Genomic DNA, 23301 nt, shown 5'->3' on the forward strand with positions numbered 1-23301 from the left:
TTCTATATATAGGAATTTACAATATTACAGCAAAGACCGAATGATTCAAAATACACTTTAAGACGTACCAAAGTTGATAACACAAGGAACTAAATGAAGAATAAATGGATGGTATGGACTCCAATCACATGCAACAACAATATAAAAAATGAGTGTGTCGGTTTTACCTTTTCAATATTTCGTTTCAGTCAAATGTTATAATATTTGAAATTAATGTTAGTAGTTTTCATTTTATATTATATATTCTCACACTGACTACTATCATGAGTTTGAGACTTAGGCTTAGATTTGAGATAAATGGCACGATGTAAAGCACGCGTGATTAGCAATTTTGGAAAGGATAAACATTCATATGTATCCAAGAAAGATTGACAAGATGGGACGAAAAAAAAAGAGGCACACTTTAAACTCTAAAGATAGATCTTACAATCTCATAGTGACCCAACAATGCTAATTAGTTTATCTAGGCATAAATAAGTCTTCTGAGTAGCAGCTTAGGGTGTTAACATGATAATAACAATTTGTAAATAGATTACCATCAAAACCTCGCTAAATGGAATGAGATTCCATTCTTTTATTAAACAAAAAGGTATTAATTAGCTTAAAGTTTTTTTTTTGTTATTTATAGACATATATTATGCAAAAAGCTGATTTTTTTTTTTACCAACTTCTTTATTAAAACTGCCCTACGATAGATTTACTGTAATTCGATTTTGTTTTTATTGTAATACTAGCAGACACACGCTAGTTCATTTAACATCAATTGATTTAGATTTCATAACCTATGAAACTTAACATGGTATTTAAACCCTAACATATACCAATCCAACTCTAGCGAAAATTCATATTTAACCTAAAATTGACCGAGTTGGTCAAAAATTGATCATATAATCATTCAAAATAAATGGCTAAAACCCCATCATTTTGGGAGAAAAGGTTGTGAAAATACCATATCAAAAATAAGATAGAGCCTGATATATCTGTCATCAACTGAATTTGAGGTAAAATTAAAAATTACATTAAAGCGTGGTAAGTTTTGTAATGGAATAAGCTATAGTTAATAGGTCTGGTTACGGTTGGTCAATATAAGAGTAGAATATTATTAAGAATGAAACATGATGTGTGGTAGTACCGTAGTAGTAGTAATTAAAAGTTAAAACGTCTAAATCTTTTATGATGTTTTACGCTTTACGACTTGGAAGTCTTAAAAAGTGGAGCTGTTGTAAAGCTTTTAAAATAAATATATTTATTTTTCTATTAGGCAGGGTGGTGCATTTTTGTGTAAGGTAGGGACATGTCCTCATGGTTAAGCGAAAGACTGAAGAGTGAAGAATCGATTTTGGGATACAAATAAGTCAAATAACAAAGCAACTTGGTATTTAATTAGTCTCCCAAATAAGTAAATACTAATTAAGAATGCATCAAAATGTCTTCAGACCATGAAGTTAAGCTCCAATGAGAAGCGATTAAATTAATTAAGTTTTTTTTTAAGTCGTAAGAACTTTAAGCCCATCGGTTCATGTCTCCGATTACCATAACCGGTGGGTCCATTAACCAAGTACTCTTTATATCATTTTCCTTGAAAAACATTTAGATCTTTTAGTTTATATCATATGAACGAGTGTCACATTAAAACACTAATTTCATGTCATTCACTTCAATTTACATCGGTTTGTTTTGCATCATTCTATATTTTCGCTTATCCATTAACATAGTTATTCACCTAAGGTTGTAGGCTTGTAGCTGTATGTATTTCTTATTTCTTTTTTGGGCGACTCCGTGACGGCGTGACTGTAAATTTTTGTAAAATCACGGTCTTTTTAATAAACTTGATTAATTTTAATTTAAAGAATAATTTTAGTTAGACAGTTGATAAATACATTCGTTTTGACTCTAAAATAGTTAAAAGTATGGAAATCTCTTAAAATAATGTTTAGTTGACTTACCATATACAAAAAAATAAAAATAAATAAAGATATGTTTTGAATAAGTTCTAAATAATTTACTTTTTTACTCATCTCAGTCAATTAAATCCATTGTAATATTATTGTGATACATAGGTTTATGATATTAGATTATAGAGATTCAACTCAAAATCAATTGAAAATGAATAGAGAATTTTAAATATCTTATAAGGCGAGATCTTTTTCTAATTTTTGATGTGGGCGAAAAGACTCAACTGTTGTTAGTCATTCCGGCCGAAGTGTTTACCCTTGAACCTCAACTAAAAGCATTTGAAACTTCTCGTACTGAAAAAAACAAAAATAGAATTATATATTTGTCAGGATACTCGTTCAAGTTTTTGTATCATATTGTTATCCCTAATATATGAGATGTCTCGAGGATTAAATACTATTGATCTAAACCTCAACAATTGATCATCTTCCACTGATATTTTTGTTCACATTATTTTCATGATGAACAATTTTATCTGTTAACAAAAATATGAAAAACGATTGATTAACCACGACTAAACTAACAAGTGTATTTCGAAAAGATCATTCTAAGAAAAAACTTTCTTTGGCTTTGGGTGCTGATGTGGTAAAGGTTAAAAAAGGGCGATTAGGGTTTCTTGCTTTCTGGCCATGGATGTCGCCGTCAGCGACTGCTCCGAGCCGTTCTAGGGCCGTTCTGGCTGAGGAAAAACTCAGTGCAGTTGGTGTTGGTTCTATGGAGAGAGTTGAAGGAGTATCGGCAGATTTGGCAGTGGAAATCTCTTCGTCGGCTCAGTCTGTGACAGAAGATCAGCCTAAGAAGCGTTCGTTTCTGTAAGTTGCTACGAAGCAGGTTCTAACTCACCAGAAGTTTGTAATCTCGGAGATTGATGGACAACCAAAGGTTTTTGTACCGCGGGACGTTTTCGTTGATGCCAAGCCGCTTTGGGAAGACTTTGTGATTGGTAGGTTTCTCAACACTAAAGCCCCTCATATTGGTAAAATTCACATGATTGTGAATAAAATTTGGCGTTTGGGAAATCGATCCTCTCTGATTGATGTGTTTGAGGTAAATGAGACCACAGTTAAGTTCCGTATTCGGCAAGAAGGCATGCGACATCGTGTGCTGAACAGGGGAATGTGGAATATCATGGACATCCCTATGATAGTCTCTAAATGGACTCCTTTTGTAGAGGAAACTCAGCCAGCAATGAAGTCCATTCCATTGTGGATTAAGTTAACCAATCTTCCACCTACAATGTTCACGGATAAGGGGCTAGGTTTTTTGGCAAGTGCAGTGGGCAAGCCTATCAGTCTTCACCCCAAAACAGAGGCCTGTGAAAGTTTTAATGAAGCAAGGATTTTGGTCGAGGCTGACCTAACCAAGGAATTACCGAAAGAGTTTATTTCAACGGGTGAGGAGGAAGGGGAGATTGATTCCACTGTCACGTATTCATATCCTTGGTTACCGCCTCGGTGTAGTTGCTATAAGAAGTGGGGGAATCTTAGCACAACATGTTTGGTAGGATCAGCGGAAGGTTTGGAGGAATAGAGTTTATCAGTCTCGGTGTCAGGTAAAGTGACTGCTCCTGCGGTTGCAACACAACAGGGTGTTCCTGAGGAGGGTAATGATCGGGGTGTGCTTAGCTCTACTGGCTTGGAGGTTGCTGGAGAGGGAGAGGAGAGTTGGATCACTCCAAAATCTGGTCGTAGTAGTCCGGGGAAACGCCCTGCAGATTTAACCTCTGCGTCGGTTTCTCTTCTTTCAAATTCATACTTTGTGTTAGGGGAAGAGGGGGATAATGACACGGGTCCTAGCCTCGAGGAAAAAGGGGATGCACCATTGGCAGATACTTCAGCTGTTACGGTTGCACCAGTTTTACCAACTCAACAACTCGACCTAGGCACGGGACCTGCAGGAAAACTTCATGGTGCTCGCCAAGAAGTACAATTGCGCCCATCTCTGCCTCGTCAGTCCAAAACAGCTCATCAAATAGTTTCCAAACTTCTAGCTCCTTCTGTTAGGGATGCCCCTAAGGATCAGAGTGGGAAGCCTCCTTATTAACCTTAATGTCAAGTTTTTTTTTGGAATGTTCGTGGCTTAAATAAAATTTCTAAACATTCCGTAATCAAGCAGTAGGTAGGAGGGACTGATTTTCTATTTGGTTTTTTGTTGGAGACTCGAGTGCGGGAGAGTAAGGCTCAGAGGTTGCAGAGTAAGCTCTTTCGAGATTGGTCAGTTATGACGAATTATAAACATAATCCACGAGGTCGTATATGGGTTATGTGGTGACCAGATGTGCGACTTAGTCCGTTTTATAAGAGTGAGCAATTGATAACTTGCTCGGTGCGACTTCCAGATCAAGAGGAAGAGTTTTTTTGCTCGTTTGTATATGCTTTGAACACAGTGGAGCAAAGAAAGGTGCTTTGGCAAGAATTGCGAGATCACTACGATTCTCCAATTATTCAAAGTAAACCTTGGATTCTATTTGGAGACTTTAATGAAACTTTAGACATGGCGGAGCATTCTCAGGTTGATGACCACCCGTTTGTAACAAGTGGTATGCAGGATTCTCAGATCATTTTCCCGCTTGTTACACCAACTACTGCTCTGTTTCAGATATGGTGTACCATAGCCCCCTTTTTACTTGGTGTAACAAGCGGGAAAATGATCTGATTTCGAAAAAACTTGATCGTGTCTTAATAAATGATGCATGGACAAGACTTTTCCCACAGTCTTACAGTGTTTTTGAGGCTGGTGGCTGCTCCGATCATCTGCATTGTCGAGTTTTGTTCAAAGCTGACACTAGTGGTTCAACCTCTCGCAAACCTTTTAAGTTTATTAACGCTCTCGCTGAGATGGAGGAATTTTATCTTTTGGTTGATGAGTATTGGCAAGCTACACAGCCACTTTTCTTGTCGACTTCAACCCTATTTTGATTCTCTAAGAAGCTAAAAGACTTAAAACCTTCACTCCAGAGGTTGGCAAAGGACCGGTTCAGTTTCCTTGTAAAACGTGTGAAGGAGGCTTATTCCACGTTATGTCAACGACAACATGCGACTTTGGATCATCTCTCTGTCCAAGCGATGGCAGATGAGAATGCTGCATACACTCGTTGGGATTTTCTGGCTTAGCTAGAGGAGAAATTCCTGAAACAGAGGTCTAAATTGCATTGGTTGCAGGTCAGAGATAAGAACAATAACATTTTTCATCGAGCAATGACAAATCGACAGTCTATAAATACCATCAAAGAGGTAGTTTGTCCGGATGGGAGAATAGCTGCGACAGAGGATGCGGTTAAAGCTGAAGCAGAGCGACATTTTCGGGAGTTCCTTCAGTTGGTTCCTAGTGATTTTGAAGGGAGTCGGGTTGAGGATTTGGAGCAGTTGTTGCCATTTCGGTGTTCGGACTTGGATGTTCAACAACTCACACGAACTGTCACGGGGGTTGAGATTAAGAAAGTGTTGTTTTCGATGCCAAATGACAAATCACCGTGGCCAGATGGGTTCACTGCTGAGTTTTATAAGGCTGCATGGGGGTTGATTGGGACAGAGTTTGTTTTAGCAGTACAGTCTTTTTTTGCTAAGGAAATGAAAGATTATAGACTGATCTCCTGTTGTAACGTTCTCTATAAGGTTATATCCAAGATCCTTGCAAATTGGTTAAAGTCGGTCCTCCAAAGTTTATTTCCGGTAATCAGTCAGCTTTTGTTCAAGATTGGCTACTGATTGAAAATGTTTTGTTAGCTACTGAATTGGTGAGGGATTATCATAAGGAGTCAATATCAGGACGTTGTGCCATCAAGATTGATATATCGAAGGCATTTGATTCGGTGCAATGGTGTTTTTTATAGAAAGTTCTCACGGCAATGTGTTTTCCACCTACTTTTGTGCATTGGATCATGCTTTGTGTCACTACTGCTTCCTTCTCTGTTCAGGTGAATGGTGATTTGGTTGGTTATTTTAGGAGTTCTCGTGGTCTTCGACAAGGGTTCTCTTTATCACCGTATTTGTTTGTTATTTGTATGGAAGTGCTTACTAAATTGTTGGATAAGGCCGCTGGTGCACGTCGTTTTGGGTATCACCCGCGTTGTAAGAATCTCGGTCTCACTTATTTAAGCTTTGCGAATGATCTAATGGTTCTCTCGGACGGGAAGGAGCGGTATGTGGAAGGTATTGTGGCCGTGTTTGATGAATTCGTAAAACTATCGGGCCTCAAAATTAGTATGGAGAAGTCGACTCTGTTTTTGGCGGGGGTTCCTGCATCAACGGCTGATCAAATCTCTACTTGGTTCTCTTTTGCTCATGGACAGTTTCCTATCCGCTATCTCGGCCTCCCTTTGATCACCAAAAAGCTTACCAATGCTGACTTGGCTCCTCTGCTTGAACAGTTGCAGCAACGAATTGGCTCGTGGACAGTTCGGACCCTATCTTTTGCAGGACGATTAAATCTTATATCTTCAGTCCTTTGGAGCACATGTAACTTTTGGATGGCAGCCTACCAATAACCAAATGCCTGTTTAGCTGAAATTGATTCTCTGTGCTCCGCTTTTCTTTGGTCTGGTGTGGAAATGAACAGTCATAAGGCGAAAGTGTCGTGGTCTTCAGTTTGCAGGCCAAAGTCTGGGGGGGGGGGCTGGGACTACGATCTCTTAAGGAAGCTAACGTTGTTGGTTGCTTAAAGTTGGTGTGGCGTCTTGCGTCACAAGATAACTCTTTTTGGGTTTGATGGGTTCACATGAACCTATTGCCAATCCTTTTGGTCAGTGAGCGATACTACGACTCGTGGATCGTGGATATGGCGAAAACTCCTGAAGTATCGAGATATGGCTAAACCACTGTGCAACATGGTGGTCGGCAATGGGGAGAAAACCTCTTTTTGGTATGATAATTGGTCCCCAATGAATAGGCTTATGGATATTGGAGGGGATCGTGGAGTCATTGACATGGGGATTTCAAAACAGAGCACTTTAGCGGAAGTATGGGACACCCATCGAAGGAGACGGCATAGGCTACCTCACCTTAATGACATGGAAGATGCTTTGCACACTCAACGATTACAACGTCGCGATGTTCCTGATAGTCTGCATTGGAAAGGCAAGAATGATATGTTCCGCTCTGGGTTCTCTACTCGAGACACTTGGAATCACATACGCACTACTTCGAACGTGGTTGCTTGGCACAAAGGGGTCTGGTTTGCTCACGCGGTGCCCAAGTACTCCTTCTGTGTGTGGTTGGCGGCTCTGAACAAACTATCCACGGGGGATCATATGCTTTGCTGGAACAGAGATACGGATGGTACATGTGTCCTATGCCACTCTGATCTAGAAACTCGGAACCATCTTTTCTTTTCTTGCCATTATGCTACTGAGGTGTGGGCTGCTTTGGCCAAAGGGCTTTTTTGCATACAATATACAACAGACTGGGAGACAAATCTTACTTCTATCTCGAATCAGCAACAATCACGGGTGGAAGCTTTTCTTCAAAGATGTGTTTTCCAAGTGGTTGTTTACACACTTTGGCGAGAGCGTAATGGGCGACGGCATGGAGAAGCATCAACACCATCTCATTATCTCATTGATTGGGCAGATAAGCAGATCAAGACTCAAATTACTGCAATCGGAAAGATGGGGATCGACACTATAATGAAGCATATCAAGTTTGGTTACAATCTCGACTGGTTTAGATTAATCTGATGTAATTTTCTAAATTTTTTCAGAAATTGTTGCACTAGTTGTAAAAACGTTTATTTTCTTTTGAATATAATTTAACATTAAATTAAAAAACAAATATATATCCATTAATGTGCTCTCGTTGTATATAAAATAGTGATTGGAGCCATGATCTAACAAATTTACACGATGGCATATTACATGACTTTGACAGGGTTAGTCCTAGCAATCATAATTCTGCTGATTCTTGTCGTATCATTGAAAAAACTTTAGATATGTGGGGTTGAGGGTGTGGAAAATAATTTAGAAATTGGTGAGGTTTCGGATGATGCAATGAAGTTTTGTAGCTTTGAGAAATGGTTAGTGCCCTTTATATTTTAATTTTAGCTGACAATAATTTTGAGAGAAAATGATAGATTGTTATGATACAAGAAAGAAGAAAACAAAGTAAAAAAGAAAAGGAGAAGATCTTTTGTTGGAGACCAAAGAAGGTGGGGAACAAACTCAAGACATAAGTGGAAAACATAGAGTTGTATAGATGTAGGCATAATAGCTAGGCGTATAGGGTGCATTAATATGTTCGCAGAAAACAGTATATTTAAATATTAAACGGGAGGTTAGGAATATAGCAAGAATATTAGACGCATACACTCGACCCTAATCTGGAAAATTTGAATTGAATTATCTAAAAGATTTTAGCAACATGAGAAATACAATATAGAAAAGTGTGCGAAAAAGGGTTTTGACCATGAAAATTAAAAAGTAGAGAGGGAAATAAAACCGGCAAACAAATCGGATCAAATCACATTTGACTATAATTTAGTACATCAGTGTTGGACTAGGCATACTTCTAAGCTGGTTAATAAGTTAATTGTATGCGCATACGTCATGCAGAAGTCTGTTTTTGATGGAATTTTCTAGTGTTTATTCTTTGACAATGAGATTAATTTTGTTTCAAAAGAGCATTTGAAAAGAGTTCGTATATTATGTTTTTGACAATTTAGACCACATGACACTCTTTCGATAACTCTATTTCGATCAAAACGTAATTCATTACTATATTTTTAATCATGTCACTAATTAGCAAACGCAAAAATTCAAAGTTCGGCATCATGGTTAGAAGAGTTTCAGATTGATGTCACGTCTATTCGATTCGTATCTATGAAAAAGTGATGTATATGAGTGGCTTTTGTAAGGTATATATTAATATGAGGTCCAAGAAGACAATAAAATCTTTAAAAAAATTGAAATGGTGATTTTTCAAAAAATTTGTTATATTATTGGGAGGATAAAATTGCCAATATTGCACTTGGTTAATTTTTTACATATTTTTTTTTGGGATAACAATAGTTTCCAATAGTGCACTTGAATAGTTAGTAGACACCTTGCAAATTGAAAATGAGGTAATAATTAGATTCATTCAATACAACTTATAAATTTTGAAGACAGGCTTTGGTAATGGGAAGCTTTAAGCTTTAAAGGGTTTTGTGTTTGTGGACCAATTAATGTCTTGGAAATGAACTGTTTGGTTGTCTACTTAGTGCGATCAAGAAGACAAAGAAGAAGAAGAGGAAGAAGAAGAAAATGGTGAGGTATAATAATGACAAGATGGAGAGAACAATTTGTTTTAAGAAACAAAAAGAAAAAGATGAAGACGTTTTCTAAATTGGGTTATCCTAAAAGATAATTGTTTCCTCTTTTTGTTGACTTGTGGTGTGTGTATGTTTTGGTCATCGATGCATGATTCCTTCAATATATTTATACGGTTTGTGACTTGTGAGTGGGGTGTGAAAGATAAGGAGACTTCTTTTTTTGTTTTCTGTTTTTGTTGGAATCCCACTTTCTATAATTGCTCCCCATGAAAAGGTTCGTGTCTCGCCATTTCATTATCCTTTTGTGTCAGCATGTTTAACAATTTTCTGCTGAGTACGAGTAATTCGACATTCTAAAAAATTCAGACAATTTTCAGGATATCAATGTTTTTAAAATATGGTATATACAATATATACATATATATTACATAACTCGACTGTATTTTTATGCTATATTCACATCCACTTTTTATTCTAATACTTTTATCTAACTAGATTATAACTGTAATACACGGCGAAGTAAGTTTTTAAATTTTTTTTTGTTAATATACTATTTTAATACTTATTTTGCTAATATACTTTTTTGTTAATTTTAGTGATTTAATATATAAATTGTCGTATATCGCACAATAATTTTTGTTTACTATAATCTTAATTAAATCAGTTTGATTCGACATATTTTATATTTGTGTTGTTAAAACATTAAAATAAGGATTTAACCCGTATTGAAATATCATATTACTGATAGTTTATTTTTTTAGTATTATCAATTCAATCCTATAATGTCATATAACCCGTCATGTAATATAACTCGTTTATGTAATTTTGAAAATTTAATATATTTAAATATTAATAATTTTAAGCTTTTTATTAAGTTTAGATATATCAAGTATAAATTATAAACTTCTTAAAATTTTATAATTTACTATATACAGTAAATTTACTATATATGTATGTTGAACATACATTTTTATATTAATTGAGTAATATATGTTTGTTTTTAAAAATTTAAATCACAATATATGCAAGAAAAATACACATTTTTATTAACTTTATGTATTATATGATATTCACTACATTTAAATTTTAAAATCAAAAAGAGGAGACTAATTTTTTTTAATCTGGAATAAATCTTGTAAATATCTATATTAATTATAGAACATTATATATATGAATATTTAAAATATTTTTATTGTGTTTGGTTATAAGGATAGTAGAGAAAGTTAACTAAACTTGTTTGGTTATGAATATAAGCATTAAATAGCATTCAATGTAAAACTTCTAACAAACATTTCTGAGCAAAAACTGGTGCAAAAGTATTAGTCCTACTATATTAATTGGGAAGTACAAATATGAAACTAACCTCAAAATGTGTAAAAAATTACATTTAATTGCTATTAGAAAACTTTACTTAAGATTAATTAATTAAATAAATAAATATAATTAATTAAAAACGAAAATTGGGGACACATAAAATAAAATAAATTGTAGAAAAGTAAAAAAAAAATCTATTAGAATCAAAACTAATTCGCACTTTAATATATATATATATATAATAGCTAAGATTTTAAAAATCTAATCGAATAAAATCTATATAACTACAACTTTTATCAAAAAAAACTTTTCCAGCATGGGTTAAATTTTTTATCAAAAATCAAATCGAATAAAATATATAACAGTTCCGTTTAATTGACAAAAGTTTAAACAATTTTATTCATTACATGCAAATATTTTATTAACATGTTTCCAATAAACATTTTTAAAATACAAAATTTTAATATAAGCAAACCGATTTTTTAATCACAAACCTTTATAAATAAGTTAAATAACATAATGAAAAAATAAATTATTAAAAAAATTCATAAAAAAGTTCAGCCCACGGTTTTTGCGGGTTGGTACCTAGTATAGATGTATTCTTCAAGTACCAAAAAAATATACATGTTTAGAATTGTACATGTATTATTTTACTAAATATATTATTTGTACTTGTTGAAGAGGTAAGAAACAATAATGACATAAACATAATAGGTGTTTTTTTTGTTTGTGTGTGTGTGTATTGTGCCACTCACTTGCAAAGTTGCAAGCTGATATTTGGGGTTAAAGCCTTTACATATGAAATTTGCCCAAAACAAAAGCCTTTACATATGAAGTTGATGGTGGGAAATCAAACTTACTAACACACTTTATTAGTGGCCACTGGCCACATTAATTGAGTAATAATATATATTTCATTCCTTTTGTTCAAAATATGTTTTTATCCAATACGTATACAAATTGACTAGGTTCGGACCCGCACGTACGTGCGGAGTTATTTTTGCATAATATTTTAAAAAATATAATTGTCAAGCGATCAAACCCGTCTAATATGTCTCATTGCAATGTTTAAATTTTTTTTGACCCGAAAAAAACTCCATTCCTCGTAATTCATATGAGCAAATAGTATGTCCGCATATGTTCTGCTTGAATTCTTGTTCCCAAAATTCTCGTCCCATATTTTATCATACATGAATATACCAACACAAAATTCTCATAACCTGATTACTATGGAACTAATTTGAACGATTTCCTAAAATATAATAAATCTGTTGTTTAATTTTTTTTTTCTTCTTAATATGTAAATTGGGTCAGTTTGGCAACATGTATATTTGGTATGATTTTTTTTAACCCTTAAGTGTATTCCCCAATTAATAGTATAGATTTCTTTCAATTATTGAATGAAATATTCTTTAGTTATACTAATGACAATTTAATGTAAATAATATAGTAAGAGAAGGGAAAATAATAAAATGTGATATAAAGCGTGAGTATTTTATATAAGAGATACGAGAAGGTATTTTATTAAGGAGAAATCTATTAATTGGGATATTATTAGTTTTTTTAAGTAATATATGTGTCCGTAATTGATGGAGAAATAAAATTACAAAATTGTTACGTGAGGGGGAAGACTATAATTGGTCATTAGATCCCTTATATAATTGGTCTTAGTTATGGTATTATATCACTGGATTTTATAAATTTTAATTGGTCATTAGATCCCTATATATCTAAGCTATTATATTGTTATAATATTATTACTTATTTTCATTTTTATTGGACTGGATTTTCTAAAGTTAAAGATTTCTGTAAAAACACTATAACTACATATTTATATATAATGTTTAACTACATAGTTATCCAAATTAAATTATATATTCATGTCATTTTAATTGGTGATCATATGTTTTTTTGGGCAAATATAGTTATTGTTTTTAATAAAAGAATAAACATTGAGCCAGTTTTAAATGATCTTTGATTTTTTCATCATTAGAGCTTTATAAAATTATTAGAAAGGTAACATTATTTATATTTCTGAAGATATGATTTTAAATATATATATTTTTACATATCATAATATAGTTATATTATTGTATTACAATACATAGTAAAATTATTTTAATTTAGAAAATATGTAAGAGATAATATTTATCAATTTTTAAATAATATTTACTAATTTTAGAGTTTATAGGAGCAAAATATTGTGTATATAAATAAATTGAACAGCAGTGACAGTTGACAAATATATATATATATATATATAGCAATGACAGTTTTATGTAATTTTATGGAATATTGAGGGTGAACAATAAATTAGGTACTAAGTTCTCTAGCGACGACACATCAGCTTTTTTCTCCAGAATGCTTTTCTTTTAGTATATAGAGGATATGAATTCGATTGCAATAAATATGTTTTACTTATTCTATTTTTTTTTTTTGTGTGCACCCCATGTTTTATTTATTCTAAAGGGTTATATACACTAATATCAATAGCTAGTCTCTGAAGAGGAAAATGGGCTGAAAAATCAAAACTTCACCAACATCTATGAGTAAATATAAAGAGCTTCTTTTTTTTTTGTTGTAGTTAGCAAGACGAAGTCAAAAGAAATTTCATAGTTTTCTGAGAACATCAGAGAACATATATTTGGTGTCAGTCTCACGCTCACATACATACATAGTCAGGATAGTAATAATTGAAAAATTTCTGACTCGTTTTCCAGATAGCAAAATTCACTACAAAATCTCGTTTAAAAGTTAAACCCTTAAATTGATTAAATTTGCCTTCTGACAAAGTTTCAAACATGTCCCCTCTCCATCGTTTTTTTCTTTCTGGAAATTTCTTGCAATCATACAATCACCTTAGACGAGATCAACAGGGATATTGGTTACAATTACTGCCCCATTCTATTTCGTTTTCTACCATCTCCTAAGCTACTACAACAATGGTGAGACCATAATTTTTTTATTTGTACTACTACTACTAACCATTGTGAGATCACTCAAAAACAGAGACTTGTCCATTCCAGCTACAAGCTGCGACCACGTTAGGCAAAACGGGGTGGTATGTGACATCAACGCAGGGCTGTTCATAAGCCTTGAGCTTCTTAATGAGCTCAGTGGATTTGTAATTGTACATGTATATGGAACCGTCAGATGAGCCAGAGACTAATGTTTCTCCATCCGGGCTGAAGTTGCATCTGATTGGAAAACCTGCGACCCAATGACCTTCGAATCTCTTGTATTTGTTAAGTTTGAAAGGTGGGTTTGTTGAGAAGATTGCAGTGTAGTTTCCGTGTGATTGAGCAATGAAGACTGGGTCTTGCGGGTGACGTTTGATGCAGGGGCATGTATATGCTTCTACATAGACCTGAGGGGGGAAACAACTACAAAAATTCAATACAAATAAACATGTTCTGCTGTATGTCTACAGATGCAGCTTATCTCTACCTCCCCGATCTAAGGTTAACTCTGTTAGCATACAAATTCTACTCTACTAATGACATACATATACTTTTCATCAAACCAAATAAATCCTTTTTCAATACTGAATTCGAAGAAATGACAGGGAGAAGGTTATTGAAAGTGATAAACTGACCTGATTAGATAGAGGAACCTCCCTCGAAATATCCCAAACTATAACAGCATTCTCACTTATATTTCTCCCAGACACATCACTTGAAGAGATAAACCGCTTCCCACCCGCGATAAACTCAACATCAAGAATTGCCCCAAGATCTCTAATGTATTCATGCACGACTTTGTTGGCCCTAATGTCCCACAACCTAAGACTTCCCTTTGACCCACCGGAAAGAAACAAGTTGAAATTATCTGGATGGAACTTAGCAACTCCAATGACTTGATCCTCCTTGAAAGCTTGTGTTTCCACCCCTCTTTCAACATCAAATAGTCTCGACGTGCAGTCATACCCACAAGAAAGCAAAGATAGTCCTTGCTTTGACCACTTTACATCTTTAACCGGTGCATTGTGATGAAGAAACCCCCGTACTTTCTTCTTAGTATCATTGCTCCACACATTCCAAACGTAAACAGCACCATCCAGCCCCGCAGAAGCAAGAAGATGAACTGCAAAATAACCTCTAATGAACAAATGAATGAGGCCAATGATGATATAACAAAAAGATTGGCACCAACAAGAACCAATTTAATCCGTAGAGACTCAATAAGAACATACCATGAGTTGTAGACCAATCAATAGCAGTACCCGCCTTTGTATGTCCGGTTAACGAAATCGACATCGTACTAGGCATTTCAGTCCGCCACGAGGATCCTCGATGTGTAACCGAAGATAGAACATGGCGAGGCACATCAGAATCAGAGATACTCCCGAGTACTGAGATTAAGAAAGCTTATTAGTAACTTATTGCCAGATACAACCACAAAAGCTAATGACGCAGATTAACGAACACTAAGCAATTTACTCAAACTTAAGAAGAACAATTACGCTAATATTGTGTGATCAACAACTAACACCAAATACTAAATTCTAATTCTAAATCCGAATTAACAGCGAATTGATTAAGCTTGATTTGAAATTACCAGTAGGAGAGCTAGAGGTAAGTTTCTGACTCAAATCGGAACCCTGATCTTTACTCGGATTCGTTGAAATAGAGGCTAGAAGTGATCTCTCTCTCTTTGATACGTACCGACCTGGAACCGGCAACGTAACCGAGGAGCTCGTTTGAGGATCCGAATAGGAACCGTGTGGTGGAGGATACGGTCTACGAGATGGTTTGTACTGTCGCTGCTCTGGGAACGGATATGGACGCTTCAGATGAATAGAAGGTGCGGCGCCGGCGGTTCCAGATGTTAAACGCTCGTTGGCCACTGGTTCAGGTTCGTCGTCGGAGTCATTGGCATACGAATTACATATAAGATCCATCGGAGAGACTCGAAGTCGAATCTGCGATGAGTAGGAGAAGATGGTGAACCTTTCGTAGGCTTTATTTGGGCCAGAAGAATCCTATAGGCCCATTATAATTTGTAGATGATAATTTTGTGAGAGTCGGTCCGAATGCTGCTAAACCAAATCTTTCAAATTTTAGGTTTTGAGATTTTTTTTTGTTAACCTGATTTTATTATCTTGAATCAGAAAATACATAGTTATTCATCAACATACATATACAACCAATAGTAAAGTAAAACGAAATAATCGAAAAAGTGAAATTACACGCTGCTTCCTTTACTAGGTAAGACTTATACCTAACAAAGTAATAAATCTGTTATTTTCCTTCTTTGTCTTTGTCTTCAATCTTCGTTTTCTGGTTATCATCTTTTTGTTGAAACTCCAATAATTTCTTCGAAAATCAGTAGTTGTGATCCATCTGTTACATCGCAAACCATATACATATTGCCATCTCTTGTACAAAGAAATGACATCTTTCTTAATTGTAGATAATATCCATGATTGTCGACATAATGATAAATATTTTCTGACCGACTTTTCATATAAATATCCCTTCCTCCTAGCCTCCAATATCAGTGTGTCTCTCCAACATCCATATAATTGTTGCACTGGTTCTATTTTGGAATGCCATATATATGGTAAATTACTAACCTCATGTGCACTGATAGTGGAGGCAAGTACGATTCCAAAACCAAGATCTCGTACTATTCTCCATGGTGGTTTCTTCCAAAGCAAAGCCGTTAGGATTTGCCCCTGAAATTGCATAAGTATGAAACAACGGCCGATGGAATATGAATCCATGGGAAAGACAACGCCGGATGTAACCGGAAGAACACCGCCAATGGTTAGACGAGTAAACGAATCATCATCGAACGGAAGATAACACCTCTGTTGAGAGGGACAATGGACGAGAGAAAATTTTATCCATATTTGCTTCTTCTTCTTCCAAGTCGAAGTTGAAATAGTTCCCCAAATTTCTGAAATATTTTGATAGATTTTGATATCTGAAATTTTGGGGGAAAAAAGGTTTTGATTGGTAAAAGGGAAGCAAATGGAATCAATTCGTTTAAGGTGATTCTCAACCTTATCATAGGGAAGCCTGCAAATTACTCCGTTGGGAATATGTCGGTGGACAATTGCTTCACCGGAGAAAATAAGAGCAGTTACTAGACCCAAGAGACGCCATAAAGGACAAGTCTCGAAGGAGAGAGAATAAAACCATTCGTTTGAGATTTCTTTTTGATGATGTTCGGTTTTGAGATTTTTATTTTTTGGTTTTTGGAATAGATTTTTCTAAAATGAAAGGTAACATTCGGTATTTTAAATTTTCATTTTTTGGTTTAAAAGTTAAAAACTAATAGTTATTAAAATATGTATATAACTCATCACTAGTATTTAGGTTATAAAAATGTGAAGAAGAATTTGAAAAAGAAGTACTATAGAGAAGCTTATGAAGGTTTTGATAACGACATATTTCTTCTTGATTGTGTGGTCGGTTATTTAGTTGCTACTGGTATTAATTTATTCGATAATGAAAAAGACAAGTTGCTAGGCATAAGCCTTACATTTGTTGTATAAGTCGTGTTGTACCGCCTGCTCTAGATAGCTATTTTATGTCTTATTTCCCATCTCAGTTTGCTTACTCTGATACACTGAAGATTTGAAGTTTTGATCTTTAAGAACCATAAATTTCGTACTAGCCAACATTAAAAATTATACTTTCCTATGATCTATCTAGCTAGCCCAAAGAATAGATGGGCAAGTGCACCTCTTGGCACTAAGACTGAAAAAGAGTATAGGAAACATACATTAGAAGATTAATAATTTATAACTAAATGTTATTACAATTTTAGAGAACTTTGGTGAGATAAAACCAACTTTTGTACTAAATGGTTATATTTTTATAAAATTTTGTCAACTTTGCATCCGTAAAAAAAATTACTCATAAATAATTTTATATAAGTTTTGTTTTTAAAATTGTCCTTTTAGGATCATTCATCATATGTAAAAATGTGATTGTTGCCTAAAGATCGATCTAATTTAATGAAATGAATAAGGAAGCATGCTCGACGCCAAAAAATTGATCTATTTTAATATGATTAATAGGAAAGCATGTTCAAAGTTAGAAATCGTTGTTGAAATAAATAAATAAATTAAAGAAATATGTAATTATACTTTTTAGAGAACGTTAGTAAAATCAAATCATTTATTATATTGAAATATTATAATTTTTATAAAAATAATATTAACTATTGGTGGAATTGATCTTTCATAACCATTCTTATTAGCGGTCTTCACTTACTTCTATTAAACATACTAAAAGTCTAAAACATTTGGATATATATTACCCATCATCGGAAACAATGTGTTTGTTTTCAAAAGATCGATCTAATTTAATAAAATTAATTACGAAGAATGTTTGATGTCAAAAAGTTGATTTATTTTGATGAAATTAATAAAGATGCATGCTTGATGCCAAAAGATCGACCTAATTTAAAGAAATTTATAAGTGGGCATGTTCAAAGTTAAAAATCATTACTGAGATAAATAACTTAAATAAAACTATTATTATCGTTTTAGAAAACGTTAGTGAGATCAAACAAATTATAATAATCATTGTCGGTACTAAGAAAATACAAGTACTGATAAATAAATTCAAATATATTTATTTCTAGTAATTAATGTTGCACGATTATTCATACTAACAATCTCTATTTTATTATATAAATATATTACAAAAACAATATATATTATCTATATCCGGTTAAAATATGTTTGTTGTTAAGAAACCGATCTTAATTTAATGAGATTTTATTATAATTAGAAATTATTATTCCGATAAATAACTTATAAAAAAAATTATATCATTATTAGTAATACAACATACAACTACTAACTTAAAAATGTATTTATTTCAAGTAATTATTGTTTCACGATCATTCTTACTAACGGTCTCTATTTTATTAAATTAATATACTACGTAAACAATGTATATTATTTATATTCAATCAAAATATGTTTATTGTTAAGCGACCGATCTTAACTTAATGAGATTTTGTCGGAACTTAAAACCGTTATTCAGATAAATAACTTATAAAAAATTATATCATTATTAGTAATACAATATACAAGTGCTAACTTAAAAATGTATTTATTTCTTTTAATTATTGTTTCACGATCATTCTTACTAACAATCTCTATTTTATTATATTAATATACTACAAAACAATTTATATTATCAATATTTGGTCAAAATATGTTTGTCGTTAAGAGACCGATCTTAACTTAATAAGATTTTGTCGGAATTAGAAACAATTATTCCGACAAATAACTTATAAAAAAATATATTATCATTAGTAATACAACATACAATTACTAACTTGAAAATGTTGAAAATATAAGTTTATTATACTTGTTAAATAAATTTTTGATGGGATAAATATCATAACTATAGTTAGAGTTTATTTATTTTACTAACATTCATAATATAGAAATGTTCACTACTATAGTCAATCAAAACATAAAAAAGATTGTATAAATCATAAATCAAATACTTGGACATAACTGTCAATTGAAATATACTCTTGGTTGTTGAACAACATGTCCGTTACATACAAATCAACCTAAAAAGTAATTCAAAATATTTCATGATACGAAAATAACGTGAGTAACATAACATTTATCAGTTTCTTAATTTGTTGAGAATAAACCCAAAAAAGAAAAAGTTGAATTTTCTCCAATACATACATACATACATAGGTCCCATGCATATAAAACAGAATTTATCTTGTGTCACACACAGAGGTGAGTTATGATTTCTCTAATAAAACTCCCATTAATTAATTAATTACAAAGGACCCAACAGAAACTACAATCTAAAAAAAAATAAAAACAAAAGGCAAACACAAGTCTCACGCGTGTAATGCTGCATGAGCCACACGTGGGCCAAGCTAACCGGTTACCTTCTGTCACCCACAGTAACACACAAAACAAACGACCGCTACGAACACAATTGACAACTCATTCTCCAGGTAACCGGTACAAAAATATCCACCGTGGCGTTAATCTATTAGCTATCGTCAAGTTAAAAAATCCGGTCCCCCTGATTGGTTTAAAGCAATCATTTTTTTTTCCTCAGTTTTGGACCCTACTGAACTGTGTTTCGCGTGACTCTCTCTCACAGTGGCATATCCGTAAATTTTTAATATAATCTCAGCAAATTTTACCGTAATTACTCTTTTTAATTAAGCAAATTTAAAAGAGAAGATTTTGTAGGTTATATTATGAACTTTATCTCGATTTTTTGAAATAAATTTCAATTCAGCAAATATATCTTTTTTTTTGTTGGAAAAAAAATCCAAATATATCTTAGTTAGGATATAGTACAAGAGATAGATTCGATTCGAATCTTACAAAGACGATATTACCCTTCAAAGAGTGAGGATTATTTATTTTATTTTATTTTTGTGCTGCGGCAAAATTTAACCGTTACTTTTGTTTCCCTTTCATGCAAAAGCACCTATATGACACAGAGCTTACGTGGCACTACTTAAAAGACGAAAAAGGTTTATAACCGTAAGTGAAATTTTTTATTCTCAGTCAAACTATATAATAATAATGTACATTGAATCACACAACCAAGCAAAAAATGTACTAACTAATTGGAGTATTTCGTATATTATTAAAATACATCATTTTTAATCCGAATACAACTTGTTTTAAATTTGCTTGCTCTATTGAGCACTACTTATGATTAAGGTGTATTTAGTAAGAAGCTTTCATCACCAACAAATGAAAAAAGGAAAATATAAACAAGAAGTAAATGATGAAGCATTCTGTATTACTCCTTAAACTATCAATTTCTAGCATCTAATTCATACTCATTAGGTGTTGGATTACCCTACAATCAAAGTTAATTTATATACATACATAGCACGTCCCTCTTTTTATATTTCTCTTATGCTACAATACACACAAATCAGACTATTGATTTTTATACACATGGCTTTGTTGCATGACAAATAAAAACAAAAAACACACAAGCGTTTTTTTTTACTTTTCTTCACATTATTAGATAGATAGATACAAATCTATAGAAGGATACAAATATGAAATTTAGAAAAATATTACTTTCCATGAATTATTATTATAATTTTTTTAAAACTGATGCCACTAATTCAAATAAACAAAATCCGTATTAGATAAATACAAATCTTTAGAAGGATACAAATATCAATTTCAGAAAATAATAATTTTCATGAATTAATTATTTAAAAAAATTAATAATAATCTACTAAAAAAGCCTTCATAGGAGCCTTGGTGGTTAATACACAATGTATCTACTTAGTTATGAATAGATATTTTTCTTAATTAGACACTTAAATACACAGTATTATTAAAGTTTTAAAGCTAATTTTGGTGTGTCCAACCACTCTTTATCATTATTTCTCCACATGGGAAATTTTTTTCTCCCCAAGAAACTCTATCAATCGCTATATCATTTCCATTTTTACTCCAATTTTTTTGAAACTTATGAACTTAATCACTTAACCATATCTATCATATTATATGGCCCCATTCACTCACCAACCAAGGGCAAAATAGTCATTCCAGCTTCTCCTCTTTCCCCATTTAAGATCCTCCTCCCCCCCCCCCACTTGAATCATCGCCGTAAAATAAAAAACTTCATCACCTCTCTCTCTATCTCTGTCTAACTCAGTGAAAAAGCTATGAACAAACTCATCTCTTGTGTGATCTTTCTCTTCACCACTCTCTTCCTCTCCTTTTCCCTCTCATCCCCGTCGTATCCGACGGTTCACGACGTTCTCCGAGCAAAAGGTCTCCCCGCGGGACTGTTACCTCAAGAGGTTGATTCTTATATTCTTCACAACGACGGTCGTCTCGAGGTTTTCCTAGCGGCGCCGTGTTACGCCAAATTCGAGACGAACGTGCACTTCGCTGCCGTAGTGAGAGGGAATCTGAGCTATGGGAGCCTCACCGGAGTAGAAGGGCTATCGCAAAAAGAGCTCTTCTTGTGGCTTCAGGTGAAAGATATCGTCGTCGAGAATCCAAACTCCGGCGTCATTGTGTTTGATATCGGCGTCGCCTATAAACAGCTTTCGGTCTCTCTCTTTGAAGACCCTCCCAAGTGTAACCCTTACGGTAAGTTTTTTTAATCAAATTAAATTTAGTTTTTCTCTGTTTTTTTTTTTTTGATAAAAACAATATTTGGATTTTCTTAATTTTATTTTCATGATGACTAATACAGAAATCATCTTAAATTTCGTTTTAACTATTTTAACTTTTGCCAGCATTAAAAAAAAAAAAACTATTATCAGAAATTTGGCATTTATCTACGTCTGGTTAACTATTTAGTCGGCTTTGAAGGTTACTGATTGTTCTAATTTAGGTTATTGAAGTCTATATAACTACATGTATGTATGGATAATTGGATACACCTGACCAAACACATCCCACAATGTGAAAACAAGAGTTTTCTTTTGTGTTAATAAATGCTGTTTTTTTACCCCAACAAAAATTCAAGTATGTATGGTTTTCTTTGCAAAGTTCTAGATTGAATGTTTGCTTGCAAAAATTGACATTTTCAAAAAAAAAAAAAAAAAAAANATCATCAATGTGATACCGACTCCGTTGTAGTGTATATATGTTTTTCACTTGTTAAGTTGTTATAGTTCGATCGTCGTTATTAGAATTACTAAAAAAAATAAAATTCTTATTACTGTGTCCTGTGAGAAAATGATGTGGTACCGTGAAGTCATGGGCTTGGGTTGTGTTTTTCTTTCTCGTTTATGTTTCGATGACTTTGAAAACTCTTTTGGATTTTATTGTCTGATATTATTTGCCAGTTTCAATACGAGTCTTGTCTCTGTAACTGCTGACATAACATTTCCTTTCCTTCTTTTGCTTTCTTGTTTTTTGTTTGAATGAGGAGTATATTCCATCAGTAACTTCCATCAGTAACTTTTACCAAACATTTATCAGTTATCTTTTTACTCTCTACCAAATATGAATAATATGCACAGTTCTCTTATGCTAGTTCCAATAACCCCCCACTTAAAGAAAATGGTAAGAATACATAACATTTTAATTCAGAGAAATTACATTGTTTCTATGAACTTTTTTTTTCATTTTAACATTTTTGGATGGTCCGTTACTCAAAGCAAAGATTTTATGGTTGGATTTATGTTTTCAGGTGTTTTGAAGAAAAAGATGCTGAGAAGAGGTAGTAGAGGATTTGAAGCTCAAATGTGAGAAGTAGAGAGAAAAACCTTAGAGCCCGATTGTCTATTTGAAAAGTTATAATTTGTAAGCTAATCAGAAAGATTAGTATGTTAATTATATGAGTAGAATATAATTTCATTTGAGAGTTCTTGTAAAGATGAGATTCCCAATGTTCTATTCTGTGTTTTTTTAAAAAAGTTTAAAATCCTATATATTTCAGTATCTTTGACTAAAACTGTTGATGTTTTGTTAGTAATATCATGATTCGACAATCAGTTACTTATATTCGAGTGGGTCATAGTTTTGTAGCAAGTGGTTTTTTGTTGTGTGTTTGTGAGGATTACAAGGTTGGTTTAAATGTAAATTAATTTGAATATAGTTGACGAATTCCGGCAACAAAAATTTACCGTCAAAAAACATAAGTGAACTTTAAAACACCTGAATACATAAATCCAATCATAAAATATTTGCTTTGAGTAACCGACCATCCAAAACATCTTAGAATGAAAAAAAAATCATAAAATACATAACATTTTAATTCATACAAATTACATTGTTTCTATGAACTTTTTTTTCATTCTAAGATTTTTTGGATGGTCCGTTACTCAAAGCAAATATTTTAT

At 33.2% G+C, this 23301-nt stretch overlaps 3 protein-coding genes across 3 annotated transcripts; 2 read left to right on the forward strand and 1 right to left on the reverse strand.

Moving 5' to 3' along the window:
- LOC104728885 lies at positions 5154-7630 on the forward strand. Its single transcript, XM_010447808.1, has 3 exons — positions 5154-5501; positions 5789-6413; positions 6702-7630. The coding sequence occupies exons 1-3, from the start codon at positions 5154-5156 to the stop codon at positions 7628-7630; spliced, it is 1902 nt and encodes a 633-aa protein (XP_010446110.1).
- Positions 13259-15426, reverse strand: LOC104725973 (WD repeat-containing protein 25-like). Its single transcript, XM_010444724.2, has 4 exons — positions 15070-15426; positions 14705-14863; positions 14108-14595; positions 13259-13879 (listed from the first exon to the last, which is right to left on the reverse strand). The coding sequence occupies exons 1-4, from the start codon at positions 15410-15412 to the stop codon at positions 13508-13510; spliced, it is 1362 nt and encodes a 453-aa protein (XP_010443026.1). The 5' UTR covers positions 15413-15426; the 3' UTR covers positions 13259-13507.
- On the forward strand, positions 21098-22913 carry LOC104725974. The gene is made up of 2 exons (XM_010444725.2): positions 21098-21598; positions 22650-22913. Exons 1-2 carry the CDS (start codon positions 21166-21168, stop codon positions 22706-22708), a joined length of 492 nt encoding a protein of 163 aa, XP_010443027.1. The 5' UTR covers positions 21098-21165; the 3' UTR covers positions 22709-22913.

The sequence above is a fragment of the Camelina sativa genome, chromosome 11, assembly GCF_000633955.1.
Source record: "Camelina sativa cultivar DH55 chromosome 11, Cs, whole genome shotgun sequence".
Lineage (NCBI taxonomy): Eukaryota > Viridiplantae > Streptophyta > Magnoliopsida > Brassicales > Brassicaceae > Camelina > Camelina sativa.